General features: G+C 39.7%; 1 protein-coding gene across 1 annotated transcript in view; it reads left to right on the top strand.

Annotated features, from left to right (window-relative positions):
• The first annotated feature begins 1,134 nt into the window (after nucleotides 1-1,134).
• The window catches only part of fmnl1b (formin-like 1b), a 20,691-nt gene continuing 4,302 nt past the window's right edge, over nucleotides 1,135-17,523 (top strand). The window contains exons 1-22 of the mRNA XM_072456010.1: nucleotides 1,135-1,676; nucleotides 6,753-6,841; nucleotides 7,512-7,590; nucleotides 8,430-8,503; nucleotides 8,581-8,664; nucleotides 8,748-8,891; nucleotides 9,519-9,606; nucleotides 10,550-10,626; nucleotides 10,709-10,802; nucleotides 13,037-13,111; nucleotides 13,638-13,748; nucleotides 13,829-13,978; nucleotides 14,426-14,527; nucleotides 14,612-14,855; nucleotides 14,927-15,136; nucleotides 15,727-15,851; nucleotides 15,973-16,175; nucleotides 16,257-16,491; nucleotides 16,618-16,686; nucleotides 16,784-16,864; nucleotides 16,934-17,063; nucleotides 17,151-17,314. Coding sequence (XP_072312111.1) covers nucleotides 1,539-1,676; nucleotides 6,753-6,841; nucleotides 7,512-7,590; nucleotides 8,430-8,503; nucleotides 8,581-8,664; nucleotides 8,748-8,891; nucleotides 9,519-9,606; nucleotides 10,550-10,626; nucleotides 10,709-10,802; nucleotides 13,037-13,111; nucleotides 13,638-13,748; nucleotides 13,829-13,978; nucleotides 14,426-14,527; nucleotides 14,612-14,855; nucleotides 14,927-15,136; nucleotides 15,727-15,851; nucleotides 15,973-16,175; nucleotides 16,257-16,491; nucleotides 16,618-16,686; nucleotides 16,784-16,864; nucleotides 16,934-17,063; nucleotides 17,151-17,314 — 2,766 coding nt within the window. The 5' untranslated portion in view covers nucleotides 1,135-1,538. The remainder of the gene's footprint in view (nucleotides 1,677-6,752; nucleotides 6,842-7,511; nucleotides 7,591-8,429; nucleotides 8,504-8,580; nucleotides 8,665-8,747; nucleotides 8,892-9,518; nucleotides 9,607-10,549; nucleotides 10,627-10,708; nucleotides 10,803-13,036; nucleotides 13,112-13,637; nucleotides 13,749-13,828; nucleotides 13,979-14,425; nucleotides 14,528-14,611; nucleotides 14,856-14,926; nucleotides 15,137-15,726; nucleotides 15,852-15,972; nucleotides 16,176-16,256; nucleotides 16,492-16,617; nucleotides 16,687-16,783; nucleotides 16,865-16,933; nucleotides 17,064-17,150; nucleotides 17,315-17,523) is intronic.

Below are 17,523 nucleotides of genomic sequence, written 5' to 3'. Positions count from 1 at the left end.
ACAGACATCACGAGTCACGATTGATCTCACACATGGAGATGTGAGAGAGAGGGACGCAAACTCAAACCCGCTCATCTCTGACTGAGGCTGCACAGGGGCCCGGGACAGGGGCCCGGGACAGGGGCCCGGGCCCGGGACAGGGGCCCGGGACAGGGGCCCGGGACAGGGGCCCGGGACAGGGGCCGCACACTGTTCACTCCAAAGTTTCACGTCAGAGGTTCTGGACGAGACGGCGCTCGTCTGGACCGGATCTCCGCCTCTTAGTGACCCGGGCCATAGACGCCCCTCACCGGCCTCACCTGCAGCTAACACTCCCGGGCTGGTGTAAATATTAAGCTTATTATCTTTCATTCAGACACATATTGTGCGCGGTGCAGAGCTCTCGTCGCCTCCAGTCTGAGCGAACTAACGTGACAGAATCGTGTTGTTTCAAACAGCAGCATTAACCGTCTCTTTGTGAGATAAGTTCAATACCTGGAGAGTGTTGTTGAGTTTGCAGTTTCTTTACATCGTCAAGAAGTTTCTTCTTTCGTTTTTCGGCATCGGGGGGATATATTCCTCTTGACATGAGGACCACGCAGGGACCACGTTCTGTTATGTTTATGTTTTGCTCTCGAGCTCCTCGCGCACAATGAAGTTGACCAATCAGCGCAGGTTTGGTGTCTCGGTTGCCAGATTGTCATTACAAATAAATGCGGTTTGTGCGTTATATGTTACCGCAGTGTGCGCTGCCGCGCCAGCAGCGCTACTACACTAGTGGCGCACGCTGCGCTTGCACTTCGCATAAAACGGGTTGCCAGATTGGGGGCCCTATTAAAGCCTCGGGGCCCTACGCGGCTGCTTAGTTCGCTTATAGGCTGGGCCGGCCCTGCCCATAGATTTCTCTCCAAAACAAAGCAGCTTGTCTTTATGAGACGGCACTAGGACCCAGGCACGCCGCGCTCAGCCCGGAGCTCTATGGCACTGCTGTGTGCGCTCTCTCTGCTTCTGTCCCTGTTTCGGATAGACGGACAGGAGTTGCACCCTTCTGAATCTTCCCTTCACTTCCCCGCTGTGCCCGCTCATCACTCCATGTTTTAATTCTTGGAAATGGAAATCAACGATCCAGGCATCAGCAGCAGCAGCAGCAGCAGCAGCAGCAGCAGCAGCAGCATCCAGAAGGAGGAGTTTTCAACACTACTTGCTCTCCTAACTAAGTCTGTTTACATCCCAGCACTGCGGCTTTTGGACTAGACTTTTTTCTTTGCCTTTTATCGTTTATTGTGTCATTTTTCGGGCTGTCAACTCGTGTGGCAGCGTTTAAAATCAGCCCACTCCCCGTTTTCTCTTTCACTCATTCAGCTATCATCCTGCTTGTCACTTGCCTCAGTGGAGTTCCCTTTCTATTCCTTCTAGGATTTCATAACATTCTTGACATTACATAACATTCTTCTTGATTGACAAACTGAAATGGACTTATCATTAGGTGTCATGAGTCACAAACCAGTGCCACAATTTTTTTTAGATTTTGAACATGTTTTTTTAACTGAATTGTAATCATGGGGAATACACCTGGAGGCTTGGACATTCAGCCAGGCAGAGATGGCACACAAACTGGGCCCCACAAACCCGCAGCAGGGGCCAAACTTCCCATGCCACCTGAAGAGGAGCTGGAGGAGCGCTTCAATGCCCTTCTGGTAAGTTCAGGTGGAGTCAAGAACGTTACACTCTGAAGGACCTGTAGAAATAACAATATGAAGTTACAAAGAATGTGGAGTGGGTTGTTAGGATTATCAGAGTGCCAGGTACACAACACCACTGTGAAAGACACAAAAAAGTATTTATGCTGGAGTTAATGCTTCTTTACTCCCACTAGGAATAACAATAAGTCAGCTTTGTGCAGCGTTTAACCCATACTCAAGCTCATAACTGCCTTCAATTATTTATGTACTTATTTGGCATTAACATAAGTAAAATCAATACACCTCCATTTACCATCTTTCCAATTCATGCAGCAGCGTTGACATAAACTATAGGCTATTATTTTAATTGTAGGCCTGGCATACAGCATATATTGGAATAATTGGTGGGGTTTTGTCATGTTAGTTCTACCACTAGTTAGTTCTAAACAAAACAACTACTACTACTTGCAATACTGACTTGTACTACTCCTATACCACAGATAATTAAGGTTTTCTACCGGTATTAGTACTTATACACCATTATTGCTATTATCGTCAATCAATTTTGTCGCTAAAAAAATCTAAAAAGTAACTAATTCCACATTTGTCACACTTGCTGTTTTTAAAATGGCTCACTTGTTGTTCTACCATTCCTTCACTAACTCGATTTAATCACACTGCATTGTTGGTTGTCTTTTGTTTTTTACGAGAAGAGCATGACAAGTTGGAAACATGCCAGTGTGATGACACCAAGGAAAGAAAACGACTAAGGAGTATTTGAACAAGTTTAGGGCCGACGTGCCAGAGAGATATTTTTGATATGCAGCCAAACAACTTGCTCTGTGATTAGCTGCATTCCTGCTACTTCCTTATTGTTTATGATAATAATATGTGAGCCATAGGCCACACGCTCAGTGTCAACAAGCTGCATTTTAGACATTGGCATCTTACCTTCCAGAGGGCAACGGTAATCAATTAGGTCCTTGTAAATTGCTTCATCTGCATCTGGTAGATTAAACAGTATTATACAGCCGCATAAGGCCAAATAATACAAAACTCCAAAATTAGAGCTGCAGTTTGGTCGATTAATTGATTGATGGTGCCTTAGTGGATCCAAATTTGAATTATTTTATTTAGATTGAACACATTTTTATGGGAGTTATGAGATAATTTATATATTGCTAACATGCGCTGTATAAATAGTTGTTTTTTGCATCAACTTCCAACTTATAATACTAATATTTTAGTCGACTAAAGAAAATGTGTGAATAAAGTCAAGGTTCTGTCCCAAGCCGCTACATAAAAAGTGATGTGTAAGGAATCAAAGTTAAAATAAAGAAGAAAAGTGTGCTGCGAAATATAGACGTTTTTGTGACCCGTGTAGCACATAGAAGACGGATAAGATCATTTTGAAATCTTGCAGAAATCACCTTGGGCCTGGTAAGGATTTACAATAAAACTGATAAAAAAGAAAAGAAGAAAAGGGTATAGCCAGGCACATCTCAAATTGTTTAACATTTTATGCAATTGTTTGTAATAGTATACAGAAGCTCTTGACACACTTTTTCTTTTTCTTTTTTTTAAACCCTTGATTTAGTCTACAAATCACGGTTGTAGCACTACGTCATTGTTGAGGCAAAGGCAAATAGTGTTAGTTTAAGACTTCCTCATGGTAAAAAAAACCTTGAGAATAGAATCTTATCCCATATATATACATTGGTGTACTGTCTTGGATTACTACGCATATATTTTGCAGATAAAAGATAACATTCTTAAGTGCACAACAATGGTTTCCAAGCAAAAGTATTATCACTCCAAACCCAAACAGACTTGCAGTAGTAGTTGTAGTAGCAGTAGGAGTAGCTATAGGAATAGTAGTAGGAGTAGTATTAGTAGAAGAAAACATAGTATAGTTCCGGTGTTGTATCAGTATATTTAAGTTTGATAACAGAAGAATGTTCTTGAGTAACAAAACTCACAAGTTTATTGAGTGTGAACATTTATTTGCAAGTTTTTCAAATGAATACTGCTAGTACTATTTGCACAGCTTTTCCCTTTAAATATACCACTTGACAAATATTATTTTTGGAAATGCACTGATATAACTACCACTGCTTTTTACTACTACTTGCACAATAATGTCAATGTCATGAGGGCCCAACAAGCACTGTGTTTTACATGTTGTATTTACATGTAATTTGCACATTGTTTTTCCTTTTATTTTGGCCTTTTCCTTTTGGAGTTGACCTATTTTTTTATCACTGATGACAGCCTTTTGCCAACTGCATTCTTCACTATGTACTTTGTACACTATGGAGCCTGTAGTGACATTAACCTTTAACTCAGCCCTTGTGAATCTCTATAATGCGAACAGGTGTCTCCCTATTGGAATGGTTAATAATAGATTTGCAGATTTTACAGATAAAATGTAGATCTTATAAGTCTTCTGCTGACTCTGCAAAGCTAATCCCTCGTTCTAAGTGCCGATGTGCAGTCTGCATACAGAGAAGTGTGAAGAGAAATCCCTCTGATACTGCACTGATCTACTGCTGCAGAGGTAAATACAAAGATTCAAACAGGGAGCAGGGAGTGGGCTTTTCAATGCAATTACGACTTTGTACTTCTATGTCACCAGCTAATAAGAGTGCTCAAAGCACCAGGCCCAGTTTCATCACTGTTTTACATAACACTTTGCATATTTCTCAACAGTGAAAGCAGCAGTGGGTGGACTTGTAAATGTGCATCTGTGAATTTGTCTCCTGTGTATACAGACATAAAGCAAAGAAGAGATTCATTTAAACCCCTACATAAAAAGCATAATGATTTTACAACTTGATACTTGTAAGGTCAGGACTGTCATTATTGTCGTAATTTTTCTTCTTCATTTCATATTTAAGCAGTTAAATATTAAAGGAGACATATTATGCGTCTTTGCAGGTAGTTAGTATTGAACTATAACACTAGTAGATCATTATGTTACATTTTGCTCATTGTAAACCGCATATTGATCTAAAATGGCTTAATAATAGAGACAGGTCCATTCACTGATAAGCCCCGCCTCTTCATAATGACATTTCACTGTAACTGTGAGAGGATTGTCATTTATGTGTATTTATGTTTGAAATGTGTTCACTTGACATTTTAGAACCCTACATGAATCACTTGGGTCTTGATTTTTCAAATAATCACGTGAAGTACAGGGATGTGGATGGAGATAGGGGTAGGTGAGAACAGGAATTTTACGAGCAGTCAAGCTTCAGTTGCAGGACAAAAAAGAATTACTCAAACATGCAGGAATCAATCAAAAATACAACTTTGAACAATAATAATGAGGGAACACTGTTTGTATGTCTCCTTTAACCTGATAACATGTGCTTATATTGCCCTGTCCACAATAGTTGGACATACCCAAATGGCATTACATATTAGAAGAAGATCTTATAGCCCACATGCTAGTGATGTATTATTATAAAGCTTAGGCCTTCTAGTTTCTGGAGATGTGCATATGAACAGGTCTGACTTAGTTGTTTGCAACAGATTGTTGTTACATCCATCTCTTATAACTCTTTTCACCTAAAAAGCTAATGGAAGCACAATATTAATTTTCTCTATGCAACCCACAATGGAATGAGGTCAAATAATATTATTGATCTGTCTAGTGAAAATGTCAACCCGGCTAGAAATTCTCAGGAGCCATGCATCATGTAGTTGTACAAAATAACTCCACATTAGCCTGCAATGTTATCAATCGTTACTTTTCTCAGTGGAACAAAATGTATTTTTCAGTTTATTTTTATTTTTAACTTTTATCAAGCACATTTTTACAATACAAATTCAGGTTTTGCATTATGCGCCGGTTTCAAGCTCCAAAATGACTTCCAACTGAAACAAATTGGATTTTTTTTTCTTCTGTGTATTAGGGTGAGCAATGCATCCTATAAGCAGTCCAGACTTCACCCTCCCAAGACGCTTCCTCCAGCTGTTCTGTGGCAAACATCATGTGACCCCCACCCTTCCATGAACATGTCTATTGAACCCTTGTCATCTATGCAAGTCAACATCTCATAAATCGCCCACAGTTTTACAACTATATCTATCTCTGAAATGATTAATAACGTTATGCCCATGTCTGACGCAGCGGACCGAATCCAACTGCAGCGTATTGAGCGACCAGCTTCATTCATCATTCCTGATTTACCAGATCCCCATACAGCCCGGCAACGCTATTGATTCCCTCCACTCCGCTGTACCTCTCTCCCCTGACACCATCAGCGTGTACTTTTTACATTTATTTTCTTCTCATGTGAAAGTAATCCTTTTTGAACATTCGGCAGTTTTGAGCACTCGCTGTTCCCATTAACCTTGTAAAGAATTCAATAGCAAAAGTGCAGTACATTGTTGGAGGTAAGGCTAAAAGTTACACAAGAAAAACAGAAGTAAAAAGCAACTAGTCCAATTTGAATATGTAAGGCATTTGGTTATTTTTAATGTGTTTTCTGAATATAGAACACCACTAATGTTTCCTGGTGGACAATGAATTGCGATGGTTTATTAAACAATCCAAAGATAACCAAGGACACAAAGTTTTTAGTTTAGGAGTTTCACAGGAGTGCGCTGTAAGGAGTTTGCTGTAATCAACAGACTCCTTTTGGACCACATCCGACTGAGCAGGCAGAAAAACTGACTTCAGCGATAAGGGTCACTGGTTACATTATGAAACAAACAAAATGCTCTGTGGCCCACCTTTGAAGGAAAACAAGTTCAGTTTGGATTGAATTGGATTCAAGAAATTATAGCATTTTGGAGACAAGAAATAATAGCATTTCTTTAGTATTACCATGTGGTCTCATTCTATTAAAAAAGAAAGGTCCAATCTTGTCCAAGCACTAATACACATACAGCAATGAAGCCGTATTACACTAACCCAGCAGTGAGTCAAGCTGACAAGGAATGTTTTGTCATCTTTGAAGGACAATAGGGGAGATAATCACATTATAAACCGTGGTGTCTTGCACTTTAAGCATACTTTCAAATCACACTGCATTACTGCATATGTTTGCTATGTTAATAAATCAATCTTTTTTCTTTCAGAATACAATGAATCTTCCTCCAGACAAGATGAAGATACTGAGCCAGTACGACAACGAGAAGAAGTGGGACCTGGTCTGTGACCAGGCAAGGTTCTTTCTAAATACCATATACTATCAATACTAATCTCTCTCTCTCTCTCTCTCTCTCTCTCTCTCTCTCTCTCTCTCTCTCTCTCTCTCTCTCTCTCTCTCTCTCTCTCTCTCTCTCTCTCTCTCTCTCTCTCTCTCTCTCTCTCTCTCTCTCTCTCTCTCTCTCTCTCTCTCTCTCTCTCTCCTCTCTCTCTCTCTCTCTCTCTCTCTCTCTCTCTCTCTCTCTCTCTCTCTCTCTCTCTCTCTCTCTCTCTCTCTCTCTCTCTCTCTCTCTCTCTCTCTCTCTCTCTCTCTCTCTCTCTCTTATATTTTTATATATAATGCATACAAATATGCCTTGGGCATCAAAAGAAGGAACAATTATAGATTGGAATCTTCTATTTTTCCAGCCTTTGTTTAATATAATAAAATATAAATTAAAAAAAAAACAATATCCATAACAATGTCCATGACTTCCTGTGTCTTTAATGCAGACTGATACTGGTCATCATGGCTTTTCTGTCATTTTACTTAATGGACAAAGGATGTTCAACGCTTTGATGTATCCATTGTGTGTCTGCATGCAACTATTATCTGTTGTGTTTGGATACATGCTCTGCAGTCAACCACCCACCCCACACCGTACACTCTACAGCGTCATTATTTGTATGTGTGTTTCACCACAGGAAAGAGTTCAAGTCAAGAATCCTCCATCAACATATTTAGACAAACTCAGGAGTTATCTGGACCATGGAGGGGTCAGCCGCAAGGTACAAGTACTACACTTCACTACATAATGGACTATTCTATGACCCATGTAATCTGAAAAAGGTGAAAGATTTATTTTTTTAGTTTATTAATAAAGCAGTATAGAACATAGATTATCTCTTCATTTGGCACAGATTAATGGGTGTGATATACTGGACACAGCAAGTTAACATTTAAACCTAAACATGGGTGAATGAGGGAAATGGACACACTCTGAAGAAAAAGCAGTCTGACAATAGTCTGACTCTAACATCTAAAAGACTGGAACAGTGGGGAACAGTAACCTGACTAATGCCAGATTAACATGTGTGGCACTCCAAATTGGGCTCTACACGTTTATCAATCTGAGAAGGTTCTTTCTGACAGCAACTGAGACAAGCACATTGTTTTCTTCAAAAACAATGTGCTTGATTTTGGTCTGTTCGGTGCCTTCACCTGTAGGGCTTCTACTCAGACCACAATGCTGCCCTGTGATTGGTCCAATCTCTGTCCTACTGATACAGTATATACAGTATATACAGTATATATATATATATATATGTATAAATATATATACAGTAAATATAATAATATGGTGACGCAGCGACAGGTGGTGCATATGGGGAGTGAAGGCTGACCTTTGTGGTTTATCTAACAGATGAGCTGCTGTAGCTCAAATTGCAGTGGAAGATAGAAAAAGGATCAGATCACAGATTATAGGCTGTATAGTAGTACATAGTATAGATCAGAGTATAGGGTATAGAGTATAGGATGTTAGGCAATCAGTCATACTGTTGCACAATTAGTGTATAAATAATAGTAATACTGCACACAACTGTAAAAAAATATATTTTTCTTGTAGTTTAAACGTCGTGTTCCAGAGTTCACACAGGTCCTGAGAGAGCTGGAGATCTCTCTAAGGACCAACCACATTGGGTATGTAAAATTAAATATTATATTTGGCTTAAACTTATTTATTGAAATTTGTATTGAAATATTGGTTCCGTTTTCAGCTGGGCTCAGGAGTTTCTTAATGAGGAGAACCGGGGTTTGGATGTGCTGGTGGACTACCTGTCATATGCCCACAGTGCTGCTCTGTACATGTCATTTCATACATACATTCATTCAAATGACTTTTTCATCATTCAGGGACATAACTCTATCTATCTCTGGATTCTAGATACGATGGAGATGCACTGGACAATGTTGCGGCCTCAACAGAGAAAATTAAATCCTCGGATAAGTCGGTGGAAGACCTGAGCAAAAGTGCCACTAACTCACCCTCTCACAGTGCCTCTAAGGCCAACAAAACCTTTACCGTCAGGTGAGGACCAGTCCAAACATCAGTGACTTCTTACTAAACCTTTTTGACACATCACTCTTAGTGCACATCCTGTATGGCTTTGTATTCCTCTTAAAGAAAAATATGTCATTTTTAATATTCCGATCACATAATTCCCTATATGGCCTCTTTGCTTGACAGTTTTGATGTACTGCGGATGTCTACCATATATACAGAGCAAAACGATATCTGCAGTTCTCTAAAATATGTCTGAAAATACTATATATAGGTAAAATGTAGCCAAAAGAAGACAGCTCAGGTCCCAGGACAGGACAGAGCATTTATGTCACAATGATGCTCCCTGTGTGTGTTTTCAGTTATGCAGCTCATGTGTAAATGTAAGAAATGTCTGTGAAGAGGTCTGCAGACATACCTGTCCAGCAGGGAGTGTCTCTCTTTTATAAGTAGTACAATGCAACACAATTTATGATGCATCTTTTAAATTGTGTGTTTTGTATGAATTAGTATGAGTGTCAGTAAAGTAGTAGTATGTCGTAGTATGTCTAAACGTGGAGTAGTTATGCGTAATATGTTTTAGAAGCCCTGTGATATTGTCAGGCCAGTGTTGTAAGAGCAGCGTTTCTCACTGTCAGATTGAACTCCAAACAGGAAAGCCCTGAGGACGTCCCGTGTGGTGAGCCAGAAGGACGACGCGCACCTGTGCATCATGTGTTTACGTGCCATCATGAACTACCAGGTACTGCACCTGCTCCCAGCGCGCTCCCCGGGTACACAGCAGTGCCTGTAATGACTATAGAGTGTGTAAAACGCACAGGATGAAAGGGATTAATTAGACATTGTGGAACTTTCATCATGTGAGTAATTTTAGACTGTAATTTTATCAAGCTAATCAACCATCTACTTTAGAATGAAATTAAATATATTGATCTTTGGAACTTTAACATCCTGTGTTTTTTTGCATCTTTAGTGCTTATTTTCCATAAAAAACCTGAACTGAAGCTCTTCCTGAATCATTTGGAGTGCAAACAATTCTCTCTTGAGCTGAGACTGTAGCTGATTTACTTGTACTTGCTAATTATAAGTGAAAATAACCTCTGCTTGTAATATAAGGAGAAGTCTGTTGGAGGTATGGACTGACAGACATACAATTGAGCATTTGTTGGTTTTAGACCATTCCTTTTCCCAAAACTGATGCAAATTTAACTAAAAATTACTTTTAAGTACTTGTAACAAAGTAAAAAAAAGTCCTGGTGGAATCCATACAGAAGTCCTATTAAGTTATTTGTATGTCTGGATTACAAATGGACCCTGATTCATCCTAGAATGTGTGATTTGACTGAAAATAAGTCGGTTACAGCTTGGTAGATATTTTCTGTCTGATGATGGGCAAAAGGGAATAACAGGCTGGATGCTGGAATTATTAGGCGTTTTAATACACCTTTATAAAAGTACTATTCGGTGTACTCCTTGAATAATTTTACAGGAGCCAATAAAGCCACATGCAGCACAAGTAATACTCAACTGTGTCATCAGGTAAAAAGACACTGGTGCATATTACACTGTGGTCTGTAGATCTCTTTTATTTGTCCTGTCTTTTACCTGAGCTCTCTCTGTCTTTAACTCTCCTGGATCACTGTCGTGTGACTGACATCTCTAAATGACTGTGTTTGTTTTGTCAGTCGGGCTTTAACCTGGTGATGACTCACCCCCGCTGTGTCAATGAGATCACCCTGAGCCTCAACAACAAGAACCCCCGGTGAGGACCAAACATATGACATATAACAAGTACTGATGAGGGGTTTCCAGTAAATCTGTTACATTATAAATGTCCCATTCAGAACCAAAGCGCTGGTGTTGGAGCTGCTGGCGGCCGTCTGTCTCGTGAGAGGAGGACATGACATCATCCTCTCAGCTTTTGACTACTTTAAAGAGGTCAGAGGGCTTTCATATACAAACACTTGTTTTATCATAACCGGCACATTGTAAAATATTGAATGAGTATTCAGTCTTTATGTTTAATTACGAATGGCTTGATTATTGCCCTAAACTTCACTGCTTCATCATCCTGTAATTGTTACAATTTAATCACATTTATTACTTTACTAGTACTTTATTTTGAAATGGATACCTTACAGAAGACTTTACTCTAGAAGGGAGAACCCAAAAGGGAGAGTAGATGGTTTAGATCTACATTTCCATAGGACTGAAAGCTTTATTGACTGTGAGCATACTGCAGTGTTATGTTTGGGGAACCCCCATCCCACCTGCCCCTCAGCTGCTGCCCAGTTGTCCCAAAGCCAGACTAAACCACTGCGTCGGCGTCAATGTCAAACTCGTTCCCAGCTGCCTCTGAACTCTCTTTGGTTTTCTCTCATCTTTTGCCTGACAAAGCAGCAACTATTGCTTGCTAATAGGCTCCCGTGGCTGCATCCACACTGGCAGAACGTGAACCAGCAGCCCCTATTATTAGTAAATGTCAGAGATGTCAGGAGCACCCCGCAACTGACTGCAAACTGTGATCTCCTGAGCCCCCGCTGTGAGCTGGGAGACCCTCTTTGAAGCAGTGTTCACACCCACACACAGAACACTAATGTGGCTTCTGAGCTAAGCCTTAAGCAAACTTTAGCAGGCGTATTGGGCTTCAAACCACAATGTAACTACAATATTTTATTTTACATTCTTTATTTATATGTACCCCTCAAGAATGAATACTCACGTTTATAAATGCAATATTTATATATAACAAAATTTAATACATACTTACTTTTTCTTCTAGTGAGTAAAACCAAAATTGACACTGTCCCTACTTTTCTTTATCCATGCATAGGATCAGCACAGTGGTTACTGTAAATGGCTTCCTCTGCCCCCTTGTGGCTGGATTGAAAACAAAAGCACAGAAATAACAGTGAATCTAAGATGACGTGATGAGATAAAATTAACTGAAATGAATGGAAATATATAAATTTTGTGTATATTCCTGTTTATATAATTTCAGGCTGCGCTCACACTTGCACACTTACCACATCTACCAGGACTAAACAAGGACTAGAACAGGCCAAAACCGAGCTCAACTTAGGAACAAATAACGACAATGTGACTGCACCCTTAGTTAATATAGTTATGATATAGTTAATGCACTATAAGCCTAGTATAAGTTTGAATATCCAACCTGAAACTCCAAATCACTTTACATTAGTCTAAGATGACATAAGGTGAAGTTAATGACTATTATTTCTATTACGTTTCATTTTGAGTACTTTTCACCACTATTACCAAATCACAAAATATATAATATGTCATTTTTGAATTCTTGATTGCTATGGCAACAGTGCTTCTCACTCTGAAACCCATGGATAACCCTCTTTTTAACCAAAACGTCTGTGGTTGTGCCTCTGTCGCATCATTGATAGCTGTTGTTGTTGTGGTGTTTCTGCAGTCGTCTCTCTGCGCTGTGGATGGGGATCTGGGGCGGTTTAGTGTGTATTTGGGGGGACAGCTTCGAGGCAGTGGGCATGGAGCCAGCTGCTGGATCATGTGTCTCGCTGAAGCAGGACGGGGGCTTTGTTTTGGCTTGTGCGGCCTGTCAGAGTGCTCTGGTTGTTGCATTATTTAGAGGACATGAGTGGACAAAAGGGGGAGGCAGAGCACAGCAAACGGAGCCGACGAACACATGGGAATTCTGCAGAAGAGAAAACATGATTAAAACCAGTGTGAGAAGTAGCTTTTGGATATATATTTTAGAGTTACACTTTGGCTTAGATGGAATTTATTAATCTACAATGGAAAGTACTTGGACACAGAAGCTCAATAATACGATACCAACAACAGAAACACATGCAAAAATAAAAATATAAGTAAAGGTATTATATGTCATAGAAAGATAGCATTATGGTAAAAAAACAACACTACAAACACTATGTTGCATTAAACACATAACACAGACACATAACTTATTGTATATAACTACAGTAATGTGATAATTTAATTCAAATCATTTAAATGTGAAAATTGCTACATATAGCATACAAACACTGGAAAAAAAACAACATATATATTCCAAATTAATCCATAAAACATAACTCTAACTCTATGGAATATGCACACAATACAACATTTAACAACAAGTCTATTGGAATGTGCTGATTCAAAGTGTGTGATTGTTTTAGGTTTGTGGAGAGAAAAGAAGATTTGAAAAGCTCATGGAGTATTTCTACAATGAAGACAACAACATTGATTTCATGGTATGTATTTTAATATTGCATTACTTATGTGCACCTACATCCTTTGTACCATTTGAGCCATTCCAATAGACCGCCATAAGAAAAACATTCACTGTGGGTGTTAGCACTAATTACTCTGTAAAGAATAACAGAAAAAGCAATTAGCAAAATGACAGTGTTTCTTGTTATTGATACAGCTTTGTAATTGCATTGAACTGAACAAATGCAGTGAGTCAGATATGAGCAGACATTATCCTATGCATGCAAAGTCTTAATTGGTTCTTGGCTGGCTTCATGAACTGTGGCTCTGTAAGGCAGTGAAAACAAGCCTAATATACATATAAAGATGTACAAATATGATTTACTGTGGATATAGTTTTATGTATACGAACGTATGTCATACCTTTTTACTTTTTTTTAAATGCACAAAATATTGAATGACCTTATATTTTATTTATGATTAATATAAAAGCAAGCAAAACAGACCTTTCTATTTTGCATATTTATGCAATACCCATTCATAACAATGACACTTTTGGTCCACTAGGTGGCCTGTATGCAGTTTATCAACATAGTGGTGCACTCTGTGGAGAACATGAACTTTAGAGTACATCTGCAGTATGAATTCACCCACCACGGTCTGGACGAGTACCTAGAGGCAAGTATGGGAACCTATCCTTGTTGTCTTAGATAAAATAAATAAGACAATAAATATAAGATACACCTTTTATTCTGCAGACGTTGAAGTTTACTGAGAGTGACAAGCTGCTGGTGCAGATTCAGGCTTATCTGGACAATGTTTTTGACGTGGCAGCGCTGCTGGAGGACGCAGAGACCAAGAACGCTCTGCTGGAGCACATGGAGGAACTGCAGGAACTCAACACACAGGTACTCTGGAAGTACTACAGTATTAGAGTTCAACAAAATATATAGATTATATATAGAAAGGGGAATCCCTCTTTGAACATAAATGTGGTGGTTTAAGGTTCAATTCACAAAGAATATACAATAGCATTGTGAGATCACCTGGAAACAGCTTGAGCCAGTCATATATTTCTCAGATACTCGACGGTGACGAGGGAGCTGCAGCCAATCAACAATAGTATTTCTTTGGCCCATTACAGGACTGTTACAAACTTAGGCAATTATTAATTAGATTAAAAAACAGACCAATATCAGGAGGTAAAAATCTTTCTCAGATCAGACCCACAAATTGAGAATGACTCTTGAATGAGAGTCACAAGCAGTGTCCAGGTGACTACATTAGAATCTTTTTCTACGATGGTATTCACCTGTGTGTATATTTATATAATTTATTTTACACATTTGTTACAGTTAAATACAAGACTGCAAGAAAGTGAAAAGGAAACTACAGAGAAAGTGTCGGATTTTGAAAATAAACTGATGCAAGCCACTAAAGAAGTGGAGCTCCTAAAGGTAGACACATCTCCATTCATGTTGTAATCATCACATGCTATTTACAGCTTTGACATGATAAAGTGACCGTTTCTTTTGTTTTAGGAAAGCCTCCGTGAGTCCTGTGCTCAAGTCAGCTCACTGCAGCAGCGTGAACGGGAGCGGGAGCTTGAACGGGAGCAAGAGAGAGAAGTTGAGAGAGACAGGGACCGGAGCAATCAGGCATTGAAGGAGTTGGAGGTGAAAGTCCAGGCTCTGGTCAAACAGGGAGTCATCAAAATGGAGCGGTCCACATCGGGACAACTGGACATTCAAGTGGTCCCTACGGTCCAGCAAGTCATTCAGAAAGGTTTGCTCTAGAATGGATAAACCTTGATTTAAATGTTACTTTTCAAATTGAACACGTTTACTTGTTCATAGTCAAAGATGAGCCAGATGCGGGCAACATTACAGCACAACAATCGCACAAAGAAGCGGCTGTATCAGAAAACACCCAGAGCTCTCCCCCTCCGCCCCCTCCACCGCCGCCTCCACCTCCCCCCGTTGCACCAGGACCACCTTCTGCCCCACCACCTCCAGCAGCTCCTCCCGCACCACAGCTGCCCCCTGCTGGAAGTGCGCCGCCCACAGGTAATGCGTCCTGACAAAACATGTTACCAGCAGTGCAAGGTTGTGTAAATGTTAAAATGGAAGAGTAAAACATTTTTAAACAAATTTAAAGTGCATTTAGCAAGTTATTCCTCACATTTCACTAAATCGTAGTGAACGTGACGTGATTATATTTAGGTTTTGACCTAGGTTTTGACATTTTTCCCAGATTTGACAAATTATAATGTTTGATTACACCTTTAAATGATAATTCAAACTGTCAGAAAAATGTGTCCATCACGTGCACATTTTCTATGCTTTTTTTTTTAATAGAATGTCGAATATTGATGACATGTAAGGATTCTGTTTTAGATTTCAGCGCTATTTCCTGTCATTTTCAACTACTTTTCAATTTTCCTTTACAAACTGCCACTTGACTGATAAACCACAGGTTCTATCCCATCAAACAAACATGATATTTACTTTAAAACTGTCAAATAAAATGGGTTTGATGACGATGTTAACAACAATGTGGAGCTACATATTGTCTATAACTGCTGTAATGTTGAAATGAGTGAAAATCACATTAGTCTATTACTAAAAATCTATATCTGTGATGTATTTTACTGCAGGCTCTAAGAAAAAGAGGACAATCCAGACAAAATACCGCATGCCACTGTTAAACTGGCAGGCCCTCAAGTCCAGTCAGGTGGCAGGCACCATCTTCAATGAGCTGGACGACGAGCACGTCTTAGAGGTATGAACACAACAAAAGTAACTTTGGTTAAGAGTTTGTGGCCTCTCCAGGATCAATATCGTCAACATCATGATGCAATATCGAAAAGTAGTATTATATTATTCCTTCTATTCTTTATTAGGAGCTGAACATGATTGTTTTTGAAGAGCAGTTCAAGACCAAAGCCCAGGCTGCTCCTGCAGAGATCGGCACCCTCAGAATAAAAGTTGCCCACAAGACTCCTAGTAAAGTGTGTCTAATGGAGCCAAATCGGGCCAAAAACCTGGCTATTACTTTACGAAAGGAGGGCATGGCAGCATCGGACATTTGCTGCGCCATAGAGACGTACGCTCTCAAATATGACTTTGGACTTTGAACAAATTCAGCTCCCTGTATTGTGTGTCTGACGTTTCAACGTGTCCACAGTTACAACCAGAAAGCTCTGAGTCTGGATTTCCTGGAGTTGCTGGAGCGTTTCATTCCCACTGAGTATGAGATGAAGCTCATTCAGAACTACGAGTGCGAGGGCAGGCCCCTGGACGAGCTCAGCGAGGAGGACCGCTTCATGGTGCGATTTGGCAAGATCCCCCGTCTGGCACAGCGCATCAGCACGCTCACATTTATGGGCAATTTCACAGACAGTGTCCTGCTTATTCAGCCGGTAAGTCTGGAGGGATACCGAAACAATCAATCCAAAACAGTATTTAATATGAAAGAAATGTAAAAAAACGAAATAATTGCAGTGTCAAATACGTTGCAAAGGAAAATGATGGTTCTCTTTTTGCAGCAACTTGATGCCATAATTGCAGCGTCTATGTCAATCAAATCATCAAAGAAACTCAAGAAAATTTTAGAGGTAAGGAGCAGGGCTTTGTATTCGGTAACAATTGTCGCTTTTTATTTGCATGTATTCAACATTATAGCATCACAGTGAAACATTTTTGTCATTTCAGATCATTTTAGCATTTGGAAACTACATGAATAGCAGTAAACGAGGGGCAGCGTATGGCTTCAGATTGCAGAGCTTGGACTCGGTACGAGCTTTATATATATAATAAATCATTTGTAATTTTCACTGTAATTCTAATGTTTCCCTTTTATAGCTTTTAGAGACCAAATCCACAGACCGTAGACAGACTCTGCTTCACTTCATAGTAAGCACCATTAAGGAGCAGTATCCAGAGCTTCACTCATTTTACACAGAATTGCAGTTCATGGACAAGGCTTCTATGGGTAAGAATATGGTACAATTGATTAAATCACATTTCCATAACATGTTCATCATCTTATTTTCCTAATGATGCTTTTCTTTTGATTCAGTGTCTCTGGACAGTATCCTGCAGGACGTCCGGGCTCTGGAGCGGGGCATGGAGGTGACCAAGAGGGAGTTCTCAGTTGAACAAGAAAACCCCGTCCTGCAGACATTTGTCAAAAGTAACGCCGCCCTCCTGGATTCTGTCACGGCGGATGGCAAAAAGGCACAGGTGAATCACTGGAGATTTTCACATTTCGTACTCTTCCGTATGTGTAACAATACTGATAATTAAAAGACTACATTGTCACTTCCTTTTTGTACCTTTTTGATAAATAGAAACCATGGTTGACCAGTCAAACACAAAAAACTACAGTTTTGCTGATTCACTGATCTGACCATTGTTTTTATTATTTCTAAATCTTGCTCAAATTGCTACGC

This window comes from Eucyclogobius newberryi, unplaced genomic scaffold (genome assembly GCF_026437365.1).
Source record: "Eucyclogobius newberryi isolate DKJ021-1_F unplaced genomic scaffold, fEucNew1.0.hap1 SCAF_20, whole genome shotgun sequence".
NCBI lineage: Eukaryota > Metazoa > Chordata > Actinopteri > Gobiiformes > Gobiidae > Eucyclogobius > Eucyclogobius newberryi.
Note: the sequence above shows the minus strand (reverse complement) of the source record. Positions and strands in the feature narration are given on the sequence as shown.